This window comes from Macaca fascicularis, chromosome 7 (assembly GCF_037993035.2).
Source record: "Macaca fascicularis isolate 582-1 chromosome 7, T2T-MFA8v1.1".
NCBI classification, from domain to species: domain Eukaryota; kingdom Metazoa; phylum Chordata; class Mammalia; order Primates; family Cercopithecidae; genus Macaca; species Macaca fascicularis.
In genome coordinates, this window is record NC_088381.1 from 168,204,874 (window position 1) to 168,229,110 (window position 24,237).

Sequence of the window (24,237 nt, forward strand, 5' to 3'; positions counted from 1 at the left end):
TCTCCTGGCAGACACCTGGTGTCACCGAGGCCTGTGAGCCGGGCCCCACGAGGGGTCTGGACAGTCCTCCAGGGCCAGGGCCCTGGGAGCTTGCTGGAGTCAGGTGGGCAGGAAGGTTCTGATAGGTTAGCTGAGCAGCCTCATTAAAGATTGAGGGGGGAAGCCCACTTGGTGGCTGGATGGCGTATCAGTTTCCCACTGCGCCAGCCAGGCGACAGGGAAGAGGTAAGTGGCCCGGTGTGAGAGGTGCCCCTGGCCTGTGCCGCGGAGCCCTGCCCGTGATGGTCAGCAGGGAGTGGGCCTTCCACTGCTTTTGCTTCTGCCATTGGGACTGCACCGTGCTTTGCAGAGTGAGCTGTAGGTGACGGGAGCCCCTCTCTCTCCTCCCTGCTCCTCATGGGCCTCTCCTTTCACTCCCACCTGCTCCGGGGGTGGGGGTGGGAGTGCTGGATCTTGGGGCGAGTATCTGTCACTGACCAACTGCGGGGTTTGCAATGACATCCTTGCGGAAGCGGCAGGGTGGAACCAGCAGCTGGGTACTGGGAGACTTGAGCTTCTGTTCCAGCAGCACCGTTCACTGGAGGCGCATGACCTTGGGTAGCTTTTCCGAGCCTCAGTTTCCCCACCTATAAAATGGCGTTAATAGGCCCAGCCATGGATGATTGGGCAGATTAGTCACAAAAAAAAAAAAAAAAAAAAAAAATGCAGTGATGCTCTGTGAACCATTAAGCTTAAGATGTGGCAGATTTTTATTGCAACTTGTTCTGTTTGAGGTTCATTTTAAGGTTAGTTTTGTGTGCCGAAATAAGCATATTAGGAAGAGAGAAAAAGTATTCTACAGGGAAAATAACTCCCCTAAGGAACACAGCCTAGTGGGCCCAAGCCGTGGGAGTGGGGTGTCCTGGCCTGGAAGCTGGAGACTGGGTCTAGCCCTGCTTTCCCCAGTGTGAATGTGAGCTTGGGCAAGCCCCTGCCCTTTCCCTGGGACTCGGGACCCCTCTACACAAGGGGTGCTGCTCACCAGTACATGGGCAGCACCAGGCCCCCTGTTGTCCTTTGTCAGAATTCAAACGCTTTTCCTCTCCGGTGTCTCCTTTTTGGTGCATGACTGCAAGGGCTGGTGGTGCTTCCCACTGTGGCCCTGGTCAGTCCCCCACTTTCTGAAGTGCCATCCCCACATCTGTAAGTGATGACCTTCCAGCCTGACAGGTCTTTCAGACCCTGAGCTCCTAGACACAGCTTTACCTGTTGGTCACCATGGAGCTGAGCTGTCTCTGCTAAGCCCAGGGCCAGGGCTTAGGCAGGAGGGTCTGTTGCAGGATTTCAGTGGGTCATTGGCTGTGGTAATCTGAGTAAGACACGTCAGCCTGTTTGAGCCTAAATTCATGTGGTAAGGACTCAGCCGGAAAGACTGGAAAATTCACTCCGGGTTCCTTTAAGCAAGCAACTAAGCTGTCTAAGCTCGCATTAGAATAGGGAGGGTGACAGTCGGGTGTTTGTCTCCTCCTGAGCCGAGCTCGGAGGATAGGGTTAAACACTAGCTGCCTTTGTTTCCCAAAGACAAATGCAGAGCTGTCTGTTTATTAACCAGGCTGAGCATCAGTGCACTGGGGTGGACAGAGCCCTGGGCCGGGAGACATTTGTTATGGGCTCTGGTCCCAGCTCTGCCACCAATTCCTGTATGGCCTTGGCCAGGTGACAGTAAAGGCAGTGGCCAGACCAAGCTTAGCCCAGTTCACAGACTCCATCCTTGCTTGGACACTTGTTCGCTTGGTGATAGGAATGGCACCTGTGAGGAAAGCAGGGCCTTGTGACAAGAGGGAGACGTGTGCCGGGGATGGCCCAATCTCACTGTAAAATGAGGGGACCCTCTGGAAAGAGGGAAAGGAGCCAGCCAGAAAGATGGCAGAGCAGGGAGGAGGCCTTAGAAGGACTTGGGACTGTGCCCAGCTCACACCAGGTGGCTGTCGTTTGTTGGCCAGAAATTCCATCAAGCATCACTGAGCAAGTGCTGGATCCTTTGTCTCTGGCACTCCTAGCATCTCAGGTTCTATCTTTTCAGGAGCCCCAGGGGATGCCTTTCCCATAGAGACTAACTGGAAACTGAGCCCATCCCTTCCATCCCAGAGGAGCTGGGGGCTGGTGTCCCAGAGCCTCATAAATGTTCAGGGGTGGGCAAGAGGAAGGCCTTCGTCAGGAGGAGGGGTCAGTAGTGCCTCACCTCGTCTGCCTGCCTTTGGCTGTATAAATTAATGCATTACCTCAGACAGGAGCCACACCGCTCCCTGCCTACCCCGCACCTGCCACACCTCGTGGGGGATGGATCGCAGAGCAGGGATTCTCTGTAGGGACTCTTAGACATTTATTTGTTTAGAGGTAGTGCATGATTTGGAAATCCAAAAAAAGGAATATAAGTCCACAATCCCGAGATACCACTGTTAACATTTTAGTATATTTCCTCCTTTGTCCTTTAGAGTTGTAGAAATTTGGAGCTGATGATCCTTGGTTCCACCCTTCTCACTTTATAGAAAACGGAAGCCCAGAGAGGAGAGGGACTCCCACACACCTAACTTACTGGCAGAACTCCAGCAGAGTTCACTCTGAAGGGGATTAGTACAAACCAGAACTGTCCGGAAGAGCACAGCCAAGGCGGGAAGGGACTGGAAGACAGAAGACAGGACGGGGACCAAGAGAGGCCTGGAGGGGAGCGCACCAGGGCCGCCAGGCCGGCACAGACAGACAGCCTTTGTGGTCCTGACAGACCACTGGGGGCAGTCCTGGCAAGACAGATTTCACCCTTTGGGAAGAAGACTTTGCCAGTGAGAACCACCCACCCCGGCTAGGGCCTCGCACTCGAGGTCAGACCGGGTGGCTCCCAAGGCTCTCTGTACAGCCCTGAGAACCTGTCCAGCTCCTGGGATACCTCTCCTGGTGCCATGTGGATGGGCGTTGAGGCAGCAAGGCCATTGGGTGCTGAGAGGCTGCAGTGTGCCACACTCCTGCCCAAGAAGGGGCTCCACCAGGGGGCTCCGAGCTGCAGCTTCTCACCTCGCGCCACGGCTGGACTCCCCTTCTTGCTCTCCCTGCCTCTGTGCCCCGCTTGACCCTTCTTCCTCCATGTGTCCTATCCCCCTGCAGTCTTGGTGACTCTGTGGAGGGCTTTAGAGTCCTCTGTTTTAGGGTTGAAGCCTGGCTTAACTGTTGACTGTTCAGAGGCCACACAGATGCTACTTCAGTTCTCCAACTCTCCAGCTTTCTTATGGGTAAAGTGGAGCTCACAGCAGGATTCCTAGGACGAGGGAGGCTAAACAAGATGGCATCTGAGTCTCTGGCACAGGATCTAGTACATAGTGTAATAGACACTCAATAAACTTGAGTTCTTTCCTTACCCCAACTCATTGTATTTTCTAAGTGGCACTGCCATTGGTAGCCTGTGGTATCTCACTCACTGATAGCTCGTGAGACCCAATCCTTGGCTCAGCCACTGTTTCCTGCTCTGGGAGCTTATGAACCATTAGACTTCCGCTATTTTCTCTAAGACTGTGTCACTCACTCTAGTCTCGCCCAGTGGCTGAAGATGCTCAGACAGTGTGCCCAGGGCCAGTCATCCACGTACTTAACAAGTATGTATTGCATTGACTATAGGTCAAAAACTATGGTAAGTACTGGGAATACAGAGGTGAGCAAAGCAGTTATGTCTGTGGAGTTAAAGTCAGGCTGTTCTGTTGGCCATGCTCTTCCTCCTGCCCTTCCTGCTGTGTGCAAGCATGTGTCATGGATCCTGGTGAACTCAGGGACTCACATTCAGAGTCCCTCGAGCAGGTGCTCTCCTACACTTGGGCCACGCCTGACCTGGTTCTGTCCTGTGACCCGCCTGAGTCTCAGCACCTCAGTCAGGCTATGAGGAAGTGGGAGGGGAGGAGTGTCACCTGCATCTGGCTCATTCTCTGTGAATCCCATAATGTGCGCCCAGATTTTTTTTTTTTTTTTTTTTTTTTTTTGAGATGGAGTCTTGCTCTGTCACCCAGGCTGAAGTGCAGTGGCGCGATATCGGCTCACTGCAAGCTCTGCCTCCTGGGTTCACACCATTCTCCTGCCTCAACCTCCCAAGTAACTGGGACTACAGGTGCCTGCCACCACACCCGGCTAATTTTTTTTATTTTTAGTAGAGACGGGGTTTCACCATGTTAGCCAGGATGGTCTCGATCTCCTGACCTCATGATCTGCCCTCCTCGGCCTCCCAAAGTGCTGGGATTATAGGTGTGAGCCACCGTGCCCGGCTGTGCCCAGATTTTTCCTCTCTTCTGTGCCCTCCCTACCCCTTTCCACTACACCAGGACAGCTTTCTTGAAGATGGCAGTACCTTTCTTTGGAATCTTTTGCCAAATCCTTATGTCAGCGACAGATGCTATAAAAGCCTTTTGAAAAGGTACAATACAAAGACCAGGTATAAGCTCATCTCCTCCTCGGAGTAGCCTGTGAAGGGCACATGGCAATTCTTCATGTCCCTGCTTGCAGAATAGCAACAAAGGGGAGTGACCTGCCAAACGCCTGCAGTGTGTCCCAGGTAGAGATGCCACCAGACGGGAGCCGGCCTCTTCCAGTGCTCACTCTCCCCAGTGAGAAGGGACTCAGACCTCCTGGCCCCACTCCCCGTCAGTCATATAGACTGCCCTGGGTCTATCAGCTCCTGTCCCTTGTGACTGGCCCCCTCACCCCATCTCACCACCCCTCCCTTTCAGGAGGGCGCATGACTGAGTCTGGCCCAGCCTTCCCTCCCCTCTTGTGTGTTTCTCCCCACCTCATGGCTCCTAAGAGTGAAAGGGTTCCTCTGAGTCACTGCTGTGTTTGGGAGGAGTGGGTGTTTGATGGAAATTAGACTTGAAGCTGGAAAGTGGGCCTCCAGGACAGCAGGAAGTCACCTCCTTCCTGAGAGTCATCATAGTCCAGCGGGCCCTGGAGCAGGCCAGCCTGGACTTGAGCCTTGGCTGGGTCTCAGCCTCTGTCCTCCTGCAGCTCTTTGTGTTCAGAGAAGAGGTCAGCCAGGGAACCTATGGCCTGGCCTGCTACCAGGTGTGAGCCCTGCCACCAAGGGCTGGACCCACATGACACCAGGAATGCCCAGCCACCCTGCTCTTGTTTGATGTTGGACCTAAAATTTCCCTTTCTGATTTTCATTTGTCTGTAGCGTGACGGGTCCTTTTATTTTTCCTTTTTTAATTTTTGAATTTCTCTCATTCTTGTTTCCTATCTCATCCTCTTTATTTTGACTCCACAAAATTTATCTGAGATGAGTGAGAAGAGGATGAGAGTTTTCTTAGTTGGAGTCCCAAGTCAATGGGCCAGGCCCCTGCCTCGGCAAGATCAGCTCCTAGACTCTACAAGCTTGGGATACTGGGGCCAGCGTCACAAACCCTGTGGCTCTGGGCAAGTCCCCTCACCCCTGAGAACCACCACCACTCGTCCTGTGTACTTCAGGGGGCCATGGTGGGAGCAGCTGGGCAGTGAGTGCATGCAGCCCATAGAGAAGAAGGTGCTCCGCCGAGGGGACCTCACCAGCAAGGCCGCGGGGGCAGAGGGCCACTTAAGCCAGCACACAGGCAGATTCCTATCCGACTCAGCAGAAAGATCAACAGTGTACTTTCAACAGTAATGCAAACAAATATTTCCAGCACTTTATGGCTTACCATATACTTTTTACTCCTAGAGTTTGTTTATTCCTCACAGCAGCTTGGTGAGGTACCACTATTAGCATTAGTGCATTAGGACTCCCATTTCATAGATGAGGGCACAGTAGCCTGCCTAGGGGTGCATGGCTAGGCAGGTATGAGGCAGAACGCAGGCCAGGTCCTCTCGTGCCCACTGCCTGCCCAGGTTAGTACCTCATGGGAACGAGACAATTAAGATGTGATCCACAGACCGTCATTGCTGTACATTTACTGTACAGAGGAGCGCACCTCATGACCACAGAGGTGACTCCACGCTCTGCCACTGTGTGCAGAGCCACAGGGCCTCTAGCAGAAAGGTGTCTGAAACTCACAGCCCTGCGACAAAGGCTGGGTCAGCAGCCCCATGGCTTTAATTTGTCCTTAATGCCTCTGGTCAACCGAGGGTACCTGGTGCTGGCAGGGCATCATTACACTGCTGCCTCTTCTCTGGACAAGCATGAACTTGGGGGACCCCTTCTAAGCCCTGTATCTCTGTGGCTTACCTCCTAGGTTTTTGTTTTCACTCAGGTCAGTTCAGCATGACTCCTTCACCTGAACCTTTCCCCCAGGGTAAGTGAGCTTGAGCCCCCTCTCCCTTTCCCGACTCAGTTCAGTAGAATATACGGAGTGTCTGATGCAAGCCAGGCTGTGAGAGTGGAGTGCGGAGTGAGACGTGCTCTCTGCCCGCGAGAAGCCCGGGGTCTAGTACAGAAGAGAAGGCAGCTCCCAAATTACTAGAATATGGGTGAGAAAGCTGTGAGTTTTTAAGAGAGGCGCATGGGCACCAGTTGGTGAGAAGGAGCATGAGGACCTGCGGAGGGCTTCATGGAAGAGGTGACCATCAAGCTGGGCCTGGAAGCCTTGCTTGGTGGAGACGGCAGAAAAAGGTGACCCACATGGGTTGAGTAGCGCACAAAACAGAGACGGGAAGCATAGTGCGGCCAGGCCCAGTGTGCAGGTGCAGGAGGTCAGCTATGGAGGGCTGTCGGGGAGGCGCAGCCACAAGGTGGGCTGGAGCCTAGCCTGAAAGCCTTGAATCTTATTCAGTGGAGCCTGGGCCCAACCTAGTGCAGGTCATGTCTGTGTTTTCCAGACGTCATTTAGGCCGCACTGTCAGAATGAGAGTGGAGGTGAGGGTCCAAGAGAGAGAGACACCAAGGCTGCCAGGTGGCGGCAGAGAAGCGGGGCATTCTGTGGGGCAGCCAACACAGCACCAATGAGACTCCATTACCTAACAAGCTGTGGGAGGCAGAGAGGGAAGAACTGGGACCCCCACCATCTCCATCACCCTGGCTCCTGTGGGATCCAAGCTCAGCTCGGGCGGCAAGAAGTGGCTCTAAGGTACTCATCTGCAGCATGGGACAGGTGCCACATCCTCCGCCTTGGCTTCTGTGTGCATCACCCAGGGAAGTCATGTGTAGTGCCTCACCACTAGACACGAGGGAGTCTGATTACCAGCAGCCAGGAGCCTTCCTTAGCTACTCCTCCCACTGAAGAATCACTTGCCGAGGGGCTGCTGCCTGGAGCTTCCCAAGGGCCACCAGCAGTCTGCAGCAATGACCTTCGTCCCTGTCCCTCCCGCTGACGGCCACGGGGAAGCTGTGCTGGGGGCGGAGGAGGCCAGGAGTAAGGAGGCGATGGGAACCTCAGGTCTGTCACAGTTACCCTGGGTGACATTGGACAGACCCCTGTGCCTTAGCTCTTACCCCTAAAACAAAGGGACTGTACTTCATGATGTTCAGGGCCATGATGGCTCAAAACAATTGAACATTTTCTTAGTTTAAGAAGAATGGCAAGCTTTATGCAATCAATGCAATCAAGTGTTATCCTTTCCTGCTCCGTCGTGTCTAAAACTCCAGCCAATTTTTAATTAGGTCTTAGATGCAGGGGCCAGAGCCCCCTCGAAGGGCCAGGGCTCCTGTTGGACTTCCCCACCCTCTGGAGAAACAGGTTGGGAGGGTGCTGGGAGGACACCAGCCCAGCAGGCAAAATGGGGAATCCAAAGCACAAAACCACACAAGCCTCTCTGCGGGCAGCTGGCGGCCATCTTGGGTCCTGACAAAGGTGGAAGACAGTTACGGTGACCTGGGCAAGGCCAGCCCACAGACACAGAAGGATCTTGCGGCAGCTGGTGGAGCCCAAGCGTGGAAAGGCCTCCATCCTAGGGCAGGGCCAACCCTCAGACCAAATGCTAGACAGGGTCGCTGGGACAGGGACTCAGCCCCCAGAAGGATGAAATCCAGATCCAGGAGTGAACTCAGCCCTTGAGACCTGGTCTTAGAACAAGGTGGATGTCCAGTTGTCCAAGCCAGAGCCCAAGGCCTGTGCCAAACTCACAGCAGAGCAGCTCAGGCACAAGCCGGACATGGAGCGGAAATGCCAGGAATTCCTCCCGCCTCAGCCAGGATGAGTGGCAGTCGGCGGGTGGCGGGGACACATGTCCACAGCACCTTGCACACCGTCCGAGGACAGCTTGCAGCTCTTTTGGCAGCATATGAGTCTGCCACCTTCATCCTTCGTTCTTCAAGCTGGTCTCAATCTGACACCACTGTCTGATTGAGTTTAAGAAAGAAAGTGGCATTTGCACGTGGTTTGCATCTGCCACTTGCTGTATATAAGACCTTGGGCAAGCCATTTAGCCTTTCTGAGCCTGGCTTCCCAGCTGTTACAAGTCCTTATGGGAGCCTTCTTATAGGGTTGTGAGAATTAGAGTTAGATTTATTAAATTAAGAAAAGTGCCTGGACATTGCTCTCGTAATATTCACATATTCATTCCTTCTGTTTCTTGAGAACAAGGAGGGAAGAACCACTAAGACCTTGGTCCTCTATGAAGTAGGAGGGAACAGGGGTGTGTGGGGACATCCTGGGGCAGAAACAAAGCCACTTCCCCATCTAGTCAGGGAAGTATGAGAGCAGCCTGCCCAGAGTCCCTCCCCCAGTCACTGTGACTCTGCAGTCCCCTAGTGACACCTGAGCTGGCAGAGAAGGAACAGTCAGCTTTTTCTTAGGTGGGGGCGGAAGCTTAGCTGTGGCACAGCCCAGGAAGCCCTGCACAGACGCCAGCTCCAGCCTCCTCTGAACAGGAGGTCTGCACAGCAGGAGGTCCCTCCTTCAGGGTCCAGGGCAGGGGTGTGGCCAGAAAGTTCCGCACCAGTCCAGAACAAGGGGAGCAAGGGCAGGGCCTGGCTGCTTCCCACCTGCAGCTCCAGACACCCTTTTCAGACAGCAGGGGTCACCGCAGGGCTAGAAGCATGGGCCTCAGCTCAGACACACCCAGGTTTTAACTCTAACCGCGACATCCGCCAGCTGTCAGTGTCTGTCCTTTGCTCAGAAAGTGGAATCAGCCGGGCGCGGTGGCTCACGCCTGTAATCCCAGCACTTTGGGAGGCCAAGGCAGGTGGATCACAAGGTCAGGAGATCGAGACCATCCTGGCTAACACAGTGAAACCCCGTCTCTACTAAAAATACAAAAAAAAAAAAATTAGCTGGGCGTGGTGGCGGGCACCTGTAGTCCCAGATTCTTGGGAGGCTGAGGCAGGAGAATGGTGTGAACCCAGGAGGCGGAGCTTGCAGTGAGCCGAGATAGCGCCACTGCAGTCCAGTCTGGGCGTCAGAGCGAGACTCCGTCTCAAAAAAAAAAAAAAAAAGTGGAATCAAGTGGATTTGTTAGGTTTGGCAATCCCCAGTTCCCTGGTGATTTTAATTAGAACATCCTGGTGGGATGTAAAGAGGCCAGATTCAGTGTTAAAGGGTTGAGGGGATGGTGGCCAGCAAGAAGGCTGAAGCAGCAAGAAGATAGTTTGAGAGAGAAGGCAAGCAGGGTCAGTAACTGAAAGGGGTAATTTTTAACCATGTGAAAGTTTGGGTCTCATTTATTGGTTCAGAATGAAGAGCCATGAGTGAGAGAGAGGGTGATTGAGAGAGTGAGGTGGGGTGAGTGGTGCGCAGGTGTGAGTGAGGCCAACATTTAAAAAGATTCTTAAAGCTGTCTCTTCTGCAGCCAGGAGGTGGGCACAAATAGAGAGCACTCCAGGTGGGTTTGCTGGGGCCTTTCTTCCTCTAACCACTCTGTTTCTGTGCTTCTCTGCCCACAGGCCCCTCCAGCCAGCGTCAGGTGCAGAATGGCCCCTCTCCTGACGAGATGGACATCCAGAGAAGGTAACCCAGCACCCACAGGGGCCAGGCTGGGTGGCCAGGGGTGCCTTCAATGGGTGAGGATGTACCGGCAGCCAGGGCCAGGACTCCTAGAGGCATACGCTGCAGGAGGGTGCAGGGTGCAGGCCAGACCAGGAAGAAAGAGGGGGCCAATGCACAGCCGCTAGTCCCGGACACCAAGACCAGGAATGACCGTGGGAGTCTGGCATTCTATAGAGGGTGCTACTGACCTCCAGCGGGATGGCTCTCAGGGTGACCCAGCAGAGCCCAAGTGCTCTCCATTGTCGCCTCACTTCCTCTTCCCCAACGTAGCTGGAGACAGTCCAGGCATGAGGGATTCAGCCTGGGGGGCAGTCGCTCCCATGGGATGGGGCTAGGGACCATAGGAATGAACCCTCTCACCCCATGACACTCTCACCCCATGGAGCTTCTAAAGTATTAGCATGAGGGGAAGAGGAAGGGCCAAGGCTGTTGTCCTGAAATTACAGTCATGGTGGGTCCCCATGGAGCAGCCTCCCAAGGTCACATTGGACCTAGGTCTGCCCTCTCAGCGATGGGTCCTCTGCCTCTTCTGTGTCAAGGGAGGTAGGGCCCGGCCCAGGCCTTCCTCACTCAGCTTTGTCAGACAGGGAGTCAAGCTGCAACTCTCTGTGGCTGCGCTCGAGTCCAGTCCTGGACCAGGAGTCAGGAAAGCCGGCGTCTGCCCCCACCTCCCCCTCCCACCAAATGGCATGGGGCTTATCCCAAGACCTCCTCTCCTCTGGCCTTTTCCTGAGACTGAGAAATGAATGCCTTGCAGCCTTGGGCAAGTTCCTCTCCAAGCCTCAGTTTCCCAATTTGAAGATGGTGTTGGCTTTGCTCTGCCTGTCTCATCCACTCACCCTCAGGGCTTTTCTTACTGTTGTCCCCATGAGCCAGCTGAAGCCCAGAGAATGGAAATGACTTGCCCAGAGTAACCAGGGAGTCAGGCAGAACCCAGACTGGCTGTCAGGTCTCACTCCAGCTGCAGCTCCCTGGCAGGACCCAAGGCCGGCCCTACCCACAAAAAGGCGTGAAGGAATGAGCCACCAGATGCCAGGTGTAAGCGTACAGGAGTGGATGGCCGCTAAATGGGTCCTTCATTTCTCTCGAAACTGCTTCAACACCCACAGTGCTGAATTCTGTACCCCAGGGCCCAAACCAAGCTGTGTGGGGTCACTGGCCGGCTGGGAATGGGAGCACCACCTGGCGGTCGGGGTGTGAACAGCAGGGGACAGCAGCCGGGCGCGGTGGCTCAAGCCTGTAATCCCAGCACTTTGGGAGGCCGAGATGGGTGGATCACAAGGTCAGGAGATCGAGACCATCCTGGCTAACACGGTGAAACCCTGTCTCTACTAAAAATACAAAAAATTAGCCGGGCATGGTGGCGGGTGCCTGTAGTCCCAGCTACTCGGGAGGCTGAGGCAGGAGAATGGCGTGAACCTGGGAGGCGGAGCTTGCAGTGAGCTGAGATCAGGCCACTGCACTCCAGCCTGGGCGACAGAGCAAGACTCCGTTTCAAAAAAAAAAAAAAAACAGCAGGGGACATACCCACAAACACATATACTTGCCCCAAGGCAGGACCAGAGACAGACACACACACACACACACACACACACACCTGCCCCAAGACGAGACCACACACAAGCACACACCTGCCCCAAGGCAGGACAACACACACATACCTGCCCAAGGTGGGACCACACACACACACACACACACACACACACACACACACCTGCCCCAAGACGGAATCACACACAAAGACACACCCACACACACCTGCCTCAAGGCAGGAACACACACACGGCAGGGGAGACTCTCGCTTGTCCCACGCCACTTTATTGGAGGCGGACAGGGGCAAGACTTAGTGAGGCAGAGACTCCAAGCATCCAAACAGTATCATAGGTTCAGACGGAATGAATATTTTTCACACATCGTCATTTTACCATGGCTTTCTAGGTGTGTGGCTCCTGCTGGGGAGGTTTCAGCAGTTTGAGACACTAATATAGATGCTGCTGGGAGCTTTTCAGACCTTAATGCTAAAAGGGGCTTTTCTTTTTTTTTTTTTTTTGAGATGGAGTCTTGCTCTGTCACCTAGGCTGGAGTGCAGTGGCGTGATCTTGGCTCACTGCAACCTCTGCCTCCTGGGTTCAAGAGATTCTCCTGCCTCAGCCCCCTGAGTATCTGGGATTACAGGCGCACGCCACCACACCCAGCTCATTTTTGTATTTTTAGTAGAGACGGGGATTCACCATGTTGGTCAGGCTGGTCTCAAACTCCTGACCTCCTGATCCGCCCGCCTCACCCTCCCAAAGTGCTGTGATTATAGGTGTGAGCCACTGCACCCAGGCATTCCATAATGTTTTAGTTAAGGCATATACCCTACAAGAACCCCATGAAATAGATGTTTCTGGCACTCCCACCAAGCCCAGAGCTGCCTTCAGAGCAGTCCTTAACCCTGTGTTTCCATAGCAGGTGTTCAGTTTGCACCACACCGGCTGAGCTCTTGATGCTGTCTGTGGCCTGCATGATTTCTTAAGGTGCTCTCACTCCAGAAGTCGGTCCCTGGATTCTGTGGATGTATCTGGGGCTCAGTGTCCTCATTCATCTTGCCTTTAAGAGCACCCTGAGGCCACTCTGCCATAAGGAACTGGGATGTGAGTTCCCACTGTGGTGCACGTAGCAGTGTGCCACAGCATACCAAACGGCCCCCTAGACGAAGGCGGGCTGTGGCCGGTCTGTGGTAAAGAAAATGAGAAGTGTAGCCTTTGTGTCCATTTCTGCTGGCAACTAACACACCTGAGAACTGTGCCAGGAAGCTTGGCCAGGTCCTAAGAACAGGCGTTCCTGAGACTGGGTCTTTTGAGGCCACAGGCCCCCAAAAGCCAGATGTGCCCATCTAGCCCAGGGAAGAGCTTGGTCACTCTGGGGAGTGGAATCACGTTGGCCTTCCATGAGGAGCTCTGTGTTCAGTGTGCCTGAGACTCAGGAGAGAGCCGGTGCTCCCATTTCGGGAGCTGGACCCAGCCACATCTCCCTCCTGTTAAGTAGAGGCAGCTGTGGCACACCATGGTGCTTGTGGAGCACTGGCGAAACGTGACTCTGAAGCCGGGGCCTGTGGGCGCAGCGCAGGCACCAAGTGTGCTCTCCAGTGTGGAGAAGTCAGACTGCCCCGCTGTGGTTGCTTTTCAGACAAGTGATGGAGCAGCACCAGCAGCAGCGTCAGGAATCTCTAGAAAGAAGAACCTCGGCCACAGGTGAGAGCCCTCCTCCCCCTAGGGCTGACTCCCATGCTGGTGCCGGGTGGTAGCCCCTCCACGTAGATGAGGCCCAGGGACACACAGGGCGCTGTGTGAGTAGCTATGGGGAGCCTAGGTCTCAAAGTGCGACTGCCACTTCAGATGGTGAGGGTAGCAAAGAGAGCAGAGCAGAGGCTTGGGGAGTCTGCTCAGCTGGGTCTGGCCACTGCCCACCAACCTCCTCCGGAGTGGACATTCAGCCAGCACTTCCCGTGTCTCAGGCACCGTGCTAAGGGCTGGGGACATGACTACGACTGCAGATGCAGTTCCTGCCCTCAGGGAGCCCACTGTCCAGTCAAGGAGACAGCAAACCCACCCTTGCCGTGTCACGTAGCGCACACTGTGGCAAGTGACGAGCAGGTGCTGAAGGCCCACCCTGGGTCAGGGAAGACTTCCCACAGGAGGTGCTGCCACGCGTCCGTCTGGGACGTTTGGTGGAGCTTAGCACATTAAAGGAGAAGGACAAGGGTTTTCCAGAAATTGTCGTGTTCACTGATAGGCAAAGGACTAGATAATTTACCAAGTGCTTTCATGTTCTTTGTCTTGTTTCATTTTCTCAAACACCTTATGAAGTGAGCAGGTGACTATTATCCTGTTTACTGATGAGAAACTCGAGCCCTTACTGGTTACAGGAGCGCCCTGCTCATGAGATGTTGACTGACCCCATCACCCCCACCTAACTGCTGCAGGTTTCCTGCCCCCCCAGCAGCCACTCTGCATTTCTGATGCAAGTCTGACACTGTCATCATGTCGTGCCTTCCCCATCACTCTTGGAACAGCCTGTGTCCGCCCTCTCTCCCTCTAGTGCCTCAAGCACTTTCCATCCTTTTCCTCCTTCCTCACATTTTGCCTCCGCCTCTTCACCTAACTGAACCCCTGCTCTCCAGTCATGTCCGAGCTCCACAGTTACTTCTGTGAGGAAGTCCTCCGTGAACTTCTGGCCAGGCTGGAGCGCCTCTTTGTATACCAACATGGCGCCGTGTGCCTGCCCTTGGTAACACTTGTCAGCTCGCCACAGTCCTCCATCTTCATTCACCCGTGCAATTCGTTGACTGTTCCTCACAGGCTGTGAGCACCCTGAGCAGAGAGCTTGTGGCTGGTTTTCCCCGGCACCATACCCAGCACCTAGCACATTGCCTGGCACAAAACAGGCTCAGGCAGCACTGGCGGAGGGGGCTGGATGGATGATGCTGGAGCCCAGCACTCAGCATTGCGCCCTGACCCACGCCCCCAGTTGGCCCTGTACCTGCCACGGCCTCCAAAGACCAAGTGTCTGACAGTTGGCTCTTGGTGACTAGCTTCTGCCTAGGGGATGCTAGGTGCTTAGAAGGAGCAGAGAAGAGAAGAGGCACAAACTGTAACCAGCCAGCTTCCTCTCCCCCTGGAAAAACATGATTGGAGCAAGAGGAAATTGCCTGGGCTCAAGGAATGTTAAGCAAATAGAGGACACCGTGGGTCCAGCCAGGCCCCGGAGTACTGAGGACACCAGAATAGGGAATAATTGTGCCAGAGCCAAGTTCATCCCATGGGGGCTTCCTGGATGAAGCAGGCCTGGAGCTGTTCCTCATCCCTCTGAGGAGCAGCCTGCCCTCTGTCCTTCCTCTGGGAAACCTGAGCTGAGAGCAGCAGGCTTAGCCTCCAGCTGGGTGCTGGAGCTGGCTGAGCCTCACTGTTGCGTTTCAGGGCCCATCCTCCCACCAGGGCATCCCTCATCTGCAGCCAGCGCCCCCATCTCATGTAGTGGGCCTCCACCGCCACCCCCACCCCCAGTCCCACCTCCACCCACAGGGGCTACCCCACCTCCCCCACCCCCACTGCCAGCTGGAGGAGCCCAGGGGTCCAGCCACGACGAGAGCTCCATGTCAGGACTGGCCGCTGCCATAGCTGGGGCCAAGCTGAGAAGAGTCCAACGGGTAAGACCTCCTGTGCGCGGGGCGGGAATGGGACCGAGGGACGCTTATGCCGTCTGCAAAGTGATTGTATTCCTTCCCCCGTCTGTGAGACGCTGAGCAATACAGCTGAGCAAACTGCCTCCCTGCCCAAAGCTAGCTGGCCCTTGGCCCCTTTTTCTCAAATAAGAAATCGCATGGGACAGCAATTTGAAATTTTGAGGTGCTTTAGTTAGCCATTGAGCCTCACATTGACCTTCATACGTGGGGCCAGAAATACGTCCCGCTTTAGAGATGAGGAAGTGGAAGCACAAAAGCTGAAGAATTTGCGCAAGTCACACCGTTTATAAATAGCAGATTTTGGACTCAAGCCTGGGTCTCCTGAATCTAAGTCCATTGCCCTTTCCACTGTACAAAGCTGTATCCTGGCAACTAGGTCCACCTGGCTGTTTCTTCCCTAACCCGTGCTCATATGTTCTGGAACTGTGCTTGTAAGAATAGCTCTGATACAGACCTTTGGCTTACATTGCGTTTCCTTCCCACAGAACAGTCTCTTCTCCCCTCCCTCCCTCCCGCCATGTGTCATGGCTGGTCTTGGCAAAGACACTGACAATGAGCCTGCAGGCTGGGGCGTGTCTGCGACCTGTGTGACCTGGGCTGGTCCTTGTCCCTCCGTTGATTCTGGTTTTCTCCCCTGTGGGGTTGGGGAATAATGGACTAGATGGCCCCTGAGGCCCCTTGCAGTGCTGCGGCCATAGGATTCACACGCACATAGTCGCCTGCATCCCCTCACGTAGTTGCTGCTCCCTGTTCTGCCATCAGCAGCAGAATCTAAAACGTGGCCTCCTTTTTCCTCAGCCAGAAGATGCATCTGGAGGCTCCAGTCCCAGTGGGACCTCGAAGTCCGATGCCAACCGGGCAAGCAGTGGGGGTGGCGGAGGAGGCCTCATGGAGGAAATGAACAAACTGCTGGCCAAGAGGTAGGTCTCTACACCTCCCGAGACTTGTTGTGCCTAGTGGGAAGCTCCTGGCCCCCAGTGCTGCACACAGAATCCTTGCTTGACCCCAGAATCTTTGTTCCCTGGGTTTAGCCAAGCAGGGGAAACTGTTACTTAAGTTTACCCTTCCCAAGGGCTTAGTGTGAAGCAGCAAGCCCACAGGAGTCCTCTAAACTCCAAATCCTTCATTTTAGCTCAGCAAGTATTTCCTGAAGCATCTATCATGTACTAGCCCTGTCCTGAGCAGAGATAAGTTTGGAGACAATTTCAAAGATAAACGCAGGAAAAAGAACAGTCCTTGCTCTTAAGATCCTAACAGAAATAAGATGTGGCTGCAGTGGATGAGTTTGCAGAGGACACTCTGGTGAATGTGTGGTAAAGGCGCCCCATCCTCCAGGGTTCATTATGGAGGACTCAGGAGGGGTTACGAAGGGTGGGAGCCCAGAGGCCATTGCCCTGAGTGACGGAGAGAGAGCAGTTCCATCTACATCCCGGCCGGACTCTAGGGCCTGAGACCTGGCCATGTGTGGCTGCAGCCTGCCATTGTGGCTCTCTGCTGTTCCCCAGATGAAACCCAAGCAGGTGGGGAGATCATCCAGGTGTTTCTCAAAAGGGATGCAAAGCTTGGATTTTATTTTAAAATATGACTTGGCATCAGGAATGTGCTCACCTTGGACTACCAATATCGTGGCTCACCTAGGCACCAGAGGGCACAGGAGCAGGCCTCTCCTGCCAGAATAGAGGAAGCTGCAGCAGGGACCCTGTTCCCTTGGTAACCCAACCTCCACCCCCTGCCACTTTGTCACCTTCTCCTGGCCCTCCCAGCTGCCTTCCAATTGGCTGACCCAAGTGAGAACTCTGTGTGTGCCCAGGGTCTTCACACTGCAGTCCTAGTTCCTCTCATTACCTTCCCGTGGCTCCATGAGGATGACGCGAGATGACAGAGGCCCACAGGTGCAGGCAGCTGGTGTGGCACTTCATGGCGGGGACACAGCCTGGGTTTCCTGCCAAGGGCCTCTTTGCGTGCATCACAGATGGCAGGGAGGGGAGGCTCCGCATGTGTCAGGGAACAGCAAGGTGGATCCACAGCACGGGCCTCAGCGTGTGTAAATCGCCAAGACAGGAGGCAGGCTTCTGAGCAGTTTCCTGTGAGTGAGTCCAGGTGTGCGGGGCTGACAGCGGTCACACAGAGGTGAAGGGTTCCGCAGGGGAGAGGCCGGGAGGGCTTGCGGAAGGATGAGAATGTCCTGTGCTGTAAGAGGGACAGTGGGCAGAGTTAAGGTAAAGCTGGGAAGGCCGACGCCCCCTGTGCCTGGAGAGCTAGGTGTGCAGGAAATGGACCAAAGGTCCGGCTGGAAGAGGGAGCCTCCTGGTGCAGGGCATCGGGTTCCACCTCAGAGCACTCAGAGGGGAGGATGGGCCACAGAGAAATAGAAATCGTTTTGGAAAAGAAAATATGAATGCTCTCCCTGAGTCCTAGACCACGCTGAGGGAAGCCCCTTTCTGTCTGAGAACAGGAAAAGGCCAGTATTGCCAGGAGCCAGTGAGATGCCAGATGCTGGTGGGAGAGCCAAGGCCCTCCCGAGAACACACATGCTTTGCATAGCTCAGCAGGGATCAATCAGGTTGCTCTTTGAAATCCACCTTAGTGATGGCTCCTGGGTGGAGCTGACCATGACAATGCCCTTGCCAGGCTTCTTTTCATGTCGGTTGTCTCCTGCCTCTGAGGGCATGCAGTTGAGTCTCTCTGCCAGTAGTGGAGGACAGGAGGGAAATAAACGTGGACGGAAAGCCCCTGTTTAGCAGCACTTTCACAGACACTCCTCCTGCCGACACCCCCTGCGAGCGGGTGGCTTGGTCAGCGTTCTGTTTCTAGGAGATGGGACGCTGGCTGCTGGGGGCAGCTGGTGAGGTGAAAATGATCGTGGCTAGGCCAGTTAGGAGACTCTGACAGTCCAGGAAGAGATGATGGGGGCATGCAGGAAGGTGTCAAAAGTAAAGACAAAAAAGACAGGCGGGTACCCAGATTTAGAGGTAGAACTGACCAGGGTGACTGTTATAAAAAGCTGGTGTCAGGGGTGGTTCCCTGGTTTCTGAGCTGAGGGACGAGTTGGGCAGACGTGTCCTGAGATGAGAGCTAAAGAAGGGGAGCCAGTTGGGCCCATCACAGACAGGCCCCAGACAGAGGCCACGGCCCCTCGCCACACCTCAGACCAGTTCCATGCTTGATGGGCAGCTCATCTCAAGTTGAAGAGCCACAGAAGCCTATCTCTGGGGAACACTGAGGGTCTGCCTGTGTAGACCTGGGAGGTCAGCAGATACCACTGAGGCCAAAAAATGTGGGTGAGGTTTTAGAGTACATGAAACGGGGATTCATACTGGGGAGGTGCGCGAACCGACTCAAGGGCGTCACGTGGACCTTTGCCAGGGCTCCTCTTCTGAGCATTTCCAGGCTCTGAGTGGCATTCTAGATTGGGGAGGGCATGGCTGGGTTAACTGAGTTCCGAGACACGAGGGCCTTAGGGTGAAAGTGTCCAATGTCCTGACCTGTGTGACAGACTGCAGCCCAGAGAAGTGCCTCTCTGTCCCATGTGGCCAGGTCTTCGGTGTCCTGGGAACAGAGCACGCCCGCCTCCCCTCCACCCCTCGGACACTACAGCTGCCACCAGTAGAGCTAAACAGACACAGAGGCATCTCGCCCTCTCTATCTAAACCAGTTTCATGTCCCAGGCCCTGAGCACACAGAGGTCCTGGACATTTGCCTGGGCCTGGCTCCTCACCAGATGGGGCCTGGACAAGCCGCCTCCTTCACACCGTCATTTTCCCCCACAGGTTTATCTGAGTGCTGGGGTGGGTCTGGCAGGGAGGAAGCAGAAGAGTTCTGGGACAGTGTGAGAACGTGAGGAGCTGATCTGTATCTTCCCCTTCTCTGTGCCTAGGAGAAAAGCAGCCTCCCAGTCAGACAAGCCAGCTGAGAAGAAGGAAGATGAAAGCCAAATGGTGAGCAAGCAGCCTGCCCCGCCCTCAGGCTTCCCACTGAGATCAGTGCGTCGGCAGGGAGGCTCTCTGATCTCAGGCGAGGCCTTTGGGACCTGCATGGGGCGGGCACTTCTTCAGGTGATTCACAGCAGGGGCGGAGGGGCTCTGCAGCGCTTGGCCCTGCACCACCCTGGCCCAGCGACAGGCCTGCCCTCACTGAGCACCACCGACCAGACACTGCTCCACCCTTGGAGCTGCAGCCCAACAGGGGAGAAACCTGGGGCCCTGGCACTGCACCGCAGGGCTACTTCGCCTGCCCAGGAGCCCCAGGGAGCACGGACCAGCCAGGGTCTCGTCGGGACTGGGACTCCAAGAGTACACTGCAGTGGGGCACGTCTGCCAGAAGCCCAGAGAGGTTTTTATTTTCAAATTATTTCTGTTCCTAAAGACCTCTCTTCCAGCAGGAGCTTCAGGTGAGCTGTGGCGAAGGAGCCCTGGACCCCTAGCTCTTGTCCTTAGCAGGCAGCCCAGAGCCAGCCTGGCTGCCGGAACTCCCAACATCTGCTTCCACTTAGGGCAGCTAATTCTCTTTTCCTCTGTGTTAAGCTTTTCCTATAAAAAGACTGCTACTGACAGGGCTAAGTTTAGCCTTAACTACAAATGCCTTAAAGGTTCCACCTCAGTGCAGAATGAGAGAGGAAATACAACTGCCAGGGACCAGAGTAGGCTTCCTGCCCTGTCCTCCCATTAGTCAGGGTCATGCTGGTGTTACCCTGAGGCTATAGCCCTCCCAGCTGATCCGCACCTCTCAGCCCCGTCCTGGGCACATAAGGGTCCCTTTGCCCCACTAGCCAGCTCCCATTCAGCCTGCACTTCTCTGCATAAACCTTACTCCTTAAAAAACAGCCTCCCGGCCGGCGCAACACTTCACATCTATAATCCCAGCACTTTGGGAGGCTGAGGCAGATGGATCACCTGAGATCAGGAGTTTGAGACCAGCCTGGCCAACATAGTGAAACGCCATCTCTGCTAAAAATATAGAATTAGCTGGGTGTGGTGGCACATGCCTGTAATCCCAGCTACTCAGGAGACTGAGGCAGGAGAATTCCTTGAACCTGGGAGGCAGAGGTTGCAGTGAGCGGAGATCGCACCATTGCACTCCAGCCTGGGCAACAAGAGTAAGACTCCGTCTCAAAAACAAAACAACAACAACAACAAAAAACAGCCTCCTGACCCCCAGGCCTCACAAGCTCTTCACTACTTGATCCCAGCCCTGGTCTTCTCCCCAGGCCCTCAGCAGAGGCACGATTGCTTGTGCAGACTCACTGTCTCCTGCCAGATCTTAGGCCCTTGGAGGGCCAGGCCTGGGCTTCTCTCACGTCCACCATTTCCGTACCTTGCACATGCTGTGGAGTTTAGCCAACTGACTTGCCATTAATTTCTGAAATTGCAGGCCACAGCATAATCACAGACATCAAAATACTGTGGCCTGGTTCCAGCCACAGGCCTGGGGCTCCGAAGACATTGCTGGGCTTTCTTAATCAGGTGCCAATATGTTGCAGTCCCAGCCCCTGAAAACTGAAACTCACTCCTCGAGCTCTAAGAATGGATTTCAGGCCGGGCGCGGTGGCTCAAGCCTGTAATCCCAGCACTTTGAGAGGCCGAGGCGGGTGGATCACAAGGTCAGGAGATCGAGACCATCCTGGCTAACATGGTGAAACCCCGTCTCTACTAAAAATATAAAAAACTAGCCGGGCGTGGTGGCGGGCGCCTGTAGTCCCAGCTACTCGGAGGCTGAGGCGGGAGAATAGCGTGAATCCGGGAGGCGGAGCTTGCAGTGAGCCGAGATCGCGCCACTGCACTCCAGCCTGGGCCACACAGCAAGACTCCGTCTCAAAAAAAAAAAAAAAAAAAAAAGAATGGATTTCAAAGCCCAGGGGCTTCTAGAAGAGGAACATTCTTGAAACCTTCAACCCCAAGGATGGCACTCTCCTCCTCAGACCCCTATCTTTTCTCTCTTGTTGATAGGCCCCTGGCTACAGCTGGTTCTTGTTTGCCGTGGTCCCTTCTCACACTCGGGACTAGCCTCTAAAGAGAGCAGGGCCTTCAGAAGATCCACGCACCAAACAAGTACAGTGGGAGGGAGAGAGGCTGATGGCCGGCGCTCATTTTCTTGTTTATGCTTCCCGGTATTTCACCGATTCTCTGCAGTGAACATGCACTATGTTTATCATTAACAGAGAAGAAAGAAGGCTTCTCTGAAAGATGAAAAGAGCCCCAAATGTGGAGTCCGGTGACTTGGGCAGGCACTCTGCCATGGCAGAGCTGGCCGTGGGCCAATGGAGTTACTGCTCCGAGGACCAGTTCTACCACCTGAAAACCTGCACCCAGGCACGCCAGGCACGGCTGCCTCACAGACTGCGACTGCCAGAGGAGGGATGCGAGCCTCTGTGCCCAGGGCCGGGGAGTGCTGCGGCCACCTCTTTGCCAGCCTGGAGTCGAAGCATAACTTCCCTTTTAAGCAGGGAGGGTTAAAAAAAAAACATACGAGAAAAGATGATAATTTTTTAGTGACTCTGATGTCACCCTATATAGCTTGCATCGTGGCCCCCACACGTGTGTGTTGATTGACATAATCTGTTATTCAGCTGTCTTTAAAATGAGGAGGCCTAAGGACCTCATTCCAACACCTGCAGCCTGGCACCTGCTTTTGCCTCTCGACCAGAGCCCCCCAGGACTTATTCATTCACCACACAGATACGCAGGGTGTTCCTGATAGGTGCGAGGCCTCTTCTCGTGTGGGGACGTAGTGAGCAGAGGAGACAAAGCAAAGACCTCTGCCACGGTGACAGAGGTTCTTTGCTTCAGAGTGGAATGACACTTCAGGTTGGGAGGCCGCCTGTCAGCAGCTTGAATGCTGTGCATCCTGCTCCGTCAAGTGGAAGGGTTACTCTTAATACTTAATCAGTGGCGCACACTTGATACTGAAAAATCGTCCTGACGCACATGCCGTGCATGATGAGTGTTAGGTGTTCCACTGCTGGGTGAACATGTCCACTATTCGAGCATTGCCACAGACCTATTACACGGGCAGGTGTGTGTGCTGCACAGGGGGAGCAGGCCACTCCACGGGGTGCTCACGAGAAGTCAGCGAGATGACACACGGGAGGCATCCGGCCCACGGCGGGCTCAGGGCTTGGGGGTGTTGAGGGGCAGAAGGAAGTTCTGCATCACCCTGCAGAGAACCTGTAGCTCCCTGCAGCCTTCCCTTCCCCAGGTTTGTCCACTGGCTCGAGTCACTCCCCACTGAGATTTTGAGTTTTCACTTTTAAATATTTAATGTTTTGCTAATTATAAAAGTCATGTGTGTTCATTGGGGACATTTGGAAAACAGGTTTAATGAAGTGTCCAGTGATGTCCTGTCCTAGCCCCAGGTGGCCTTCCTAAACAGACTTCCTTCTTCTCCATTTTAGGAAGATCCTAGTACCTCCCCCTCTCCGGGGACCCGAGCAGCCAGCCAGCCGCCTAACTCCTCAGGTGAGAGGGCGCCCCCGCTGACCCCACTGAGGCATGAGGTCTCAGAGTGGGAGGGGGGACCCTTCTGAGAGGACCCTCCGATCCAGCCTCTTTACTATGCCTGAGCAGAGGGCCAGGCCGCTGGGAGGCCCAGTTCTTAAGGGTCCTCCAGAGCCTCCCCGAGGAGCCCGTGCGGGAGCACAGGAAGTGCTAGAGCAGACCCACTGAGGGGGCTCCTGAGGCTGGCCGGGGCCAGTGCTCTTAAGCAGTGTCATTGTCAGCACTTATGTCTCCCGGTGAAACACCAGCTGATGACTGACATTACAGAGATGGCAGTAGATCCTGCTCCACCCGAAACGCAGCCCCTTCCCTGGCTCAGGTTTCTCTCTGTCTAAGCTGTGGCAGATGGGAGGGAGGTAGGAGAGTATGATGAGGCTTCGCAGTGGGAGGAAGACCCCAGGGTTGTTCACTCGACAGCCATTTTTGCAGCACCTGCTCTGTGCCAGGCCTGTGCTCGTGAGCATAGCGAGGAGAGGCGGGGGCGTCAGGCTGCCCTAGCTGGGCAGAGGAGGCTCTTGCCAGCTGTTCGTGTGTGTCTCTCGGGCATGCTCGGGTTGGGTGTCGCCTCCCTGTGAGACTGCACCCCATGTCCTCTCCTCCAAAGACTTTGCCTGGCATGTTGGTCTGCCTCCTCTGGTTGATGAACATGATCAATGCCCCGCCCTGTTTGCTGCTTCCAACAGTCCAGTGAGTGGGCTCCCTGGTTCCCATCTGTGTGGAAAGTGGTTTGCTCAAGGCCACACACCTGGGACATGTCTGTAGCCCCAGGTCTAGTGCCTGCAGGCCCAGCGCCTGTCCCAGAAGGTGGCTTTGTGGAAAACTGCCTCAGTCCCACAGTTGGTCTGCAGGGTGCCAAGGCTCAGCTCGGGGCCAGGCAGCTGCCCCACTACCCCTAGAGATTTTGTCTTCTGCCTCTGCTCATCCTGCAAAGTCAACAAATCTTTTTAATGCAACAAATGCAACAAATCTTTTGGAGTAGAACAAAATATAACCCAATACCACTTACCTTAAAAAAGAAAAGACAAGCCAGCCAGCATGGGACAGAGCCAGGCGCAGCACTGGGGGCAGACTAAGGAGCCCCTCAGTAGCAGGTGCCAGGCTAAGGGGCCTGGCCGCCGCACCACATGTGGGAGCAAGGCTGTGCTGGGATGTCCGGGGAGGTCCTGCTTGCTCACCCTGTGGCTCTGGTCACTGGGTCCCTTACCAGCAGGCTCACGTTCCAGAGAGACCTGGCACAGTGAAGGCCTCAGAACCAGGTGACAGGTCAGGGTCAACCTGACCTAGGCCATGGGGGACTGAGCCAGGTTTTGGCTCGACTCACATCAGACCTTTGTGCCACGGGGCTCTGCACCCTCGGCATGGGTGAGGGCTTCCTGTTGGGATGTTTAGGGGATTGGGGTGGCTACTGAGTCCTCTCAGCTGTGAGGTTCTTCATCCATGAAATGAATTAACAGAGGCTGGCCGGAAGCCCTGGGAGCGGAGCAACTCGGTGGAGAAACCTGTGTCCTCGATTCTGTCCAGGTGAGCTGCCCCGGGAAGGCCTGAGTGGTGAGGCTGGTGGGGCAGAGGTGGGCGCTGGCGCCGATTCACATGTCTGTTTCATTCCATTGCC

General features: G+C 54.9%; 1 protein-coding gene across 37 annotated transcripts in view; it reads left to right on the forward strand.

Moving 5' to 3' along the window:
* The window catches only part of EVL (Enah/Vasp-like), a 174,524-nt gene that overhangs the window by 143,816 nt on the left and 6,471 nt on the right, over positions 1-24,237 (forward strand). For all 37 annotated transcript variants that reach the window (XR_012416116.1, XR_012416117.1, XR_012416110.1 and 34 more), the window contains 7 exons: positions 9,803-9,866; positions 13,077-13,141; positions 14,867-15,096; positions 15,931-16,052; positions 19,010-19,070; positions 22,523-22,586; positions 24,080-24,146. Coding sequence is in view for 27 of the 37 variants with exons in the window: in XM_073998192.1 (XP_073854293.1) it covers positions 9,803-9,866; positions 13,077-13,141; positions 14,867-15,096; positions 15,931-16,052; positions 19,010-19,070; positions 22,523-22,586; positions 24,080-24,146 (673 nt within the window). In the remaining 10 variants the exon portion in view is untranslated. The remainder of the gene's footprint in view (positions 1-9,802; positions 9,867-13,076; positions 13,142-14,866; positions 15,097-15,930; positions 16,053-19,009; positions 19,071-22,522; positions 22,587-24,079; positions 24,147-24,237) is intronic.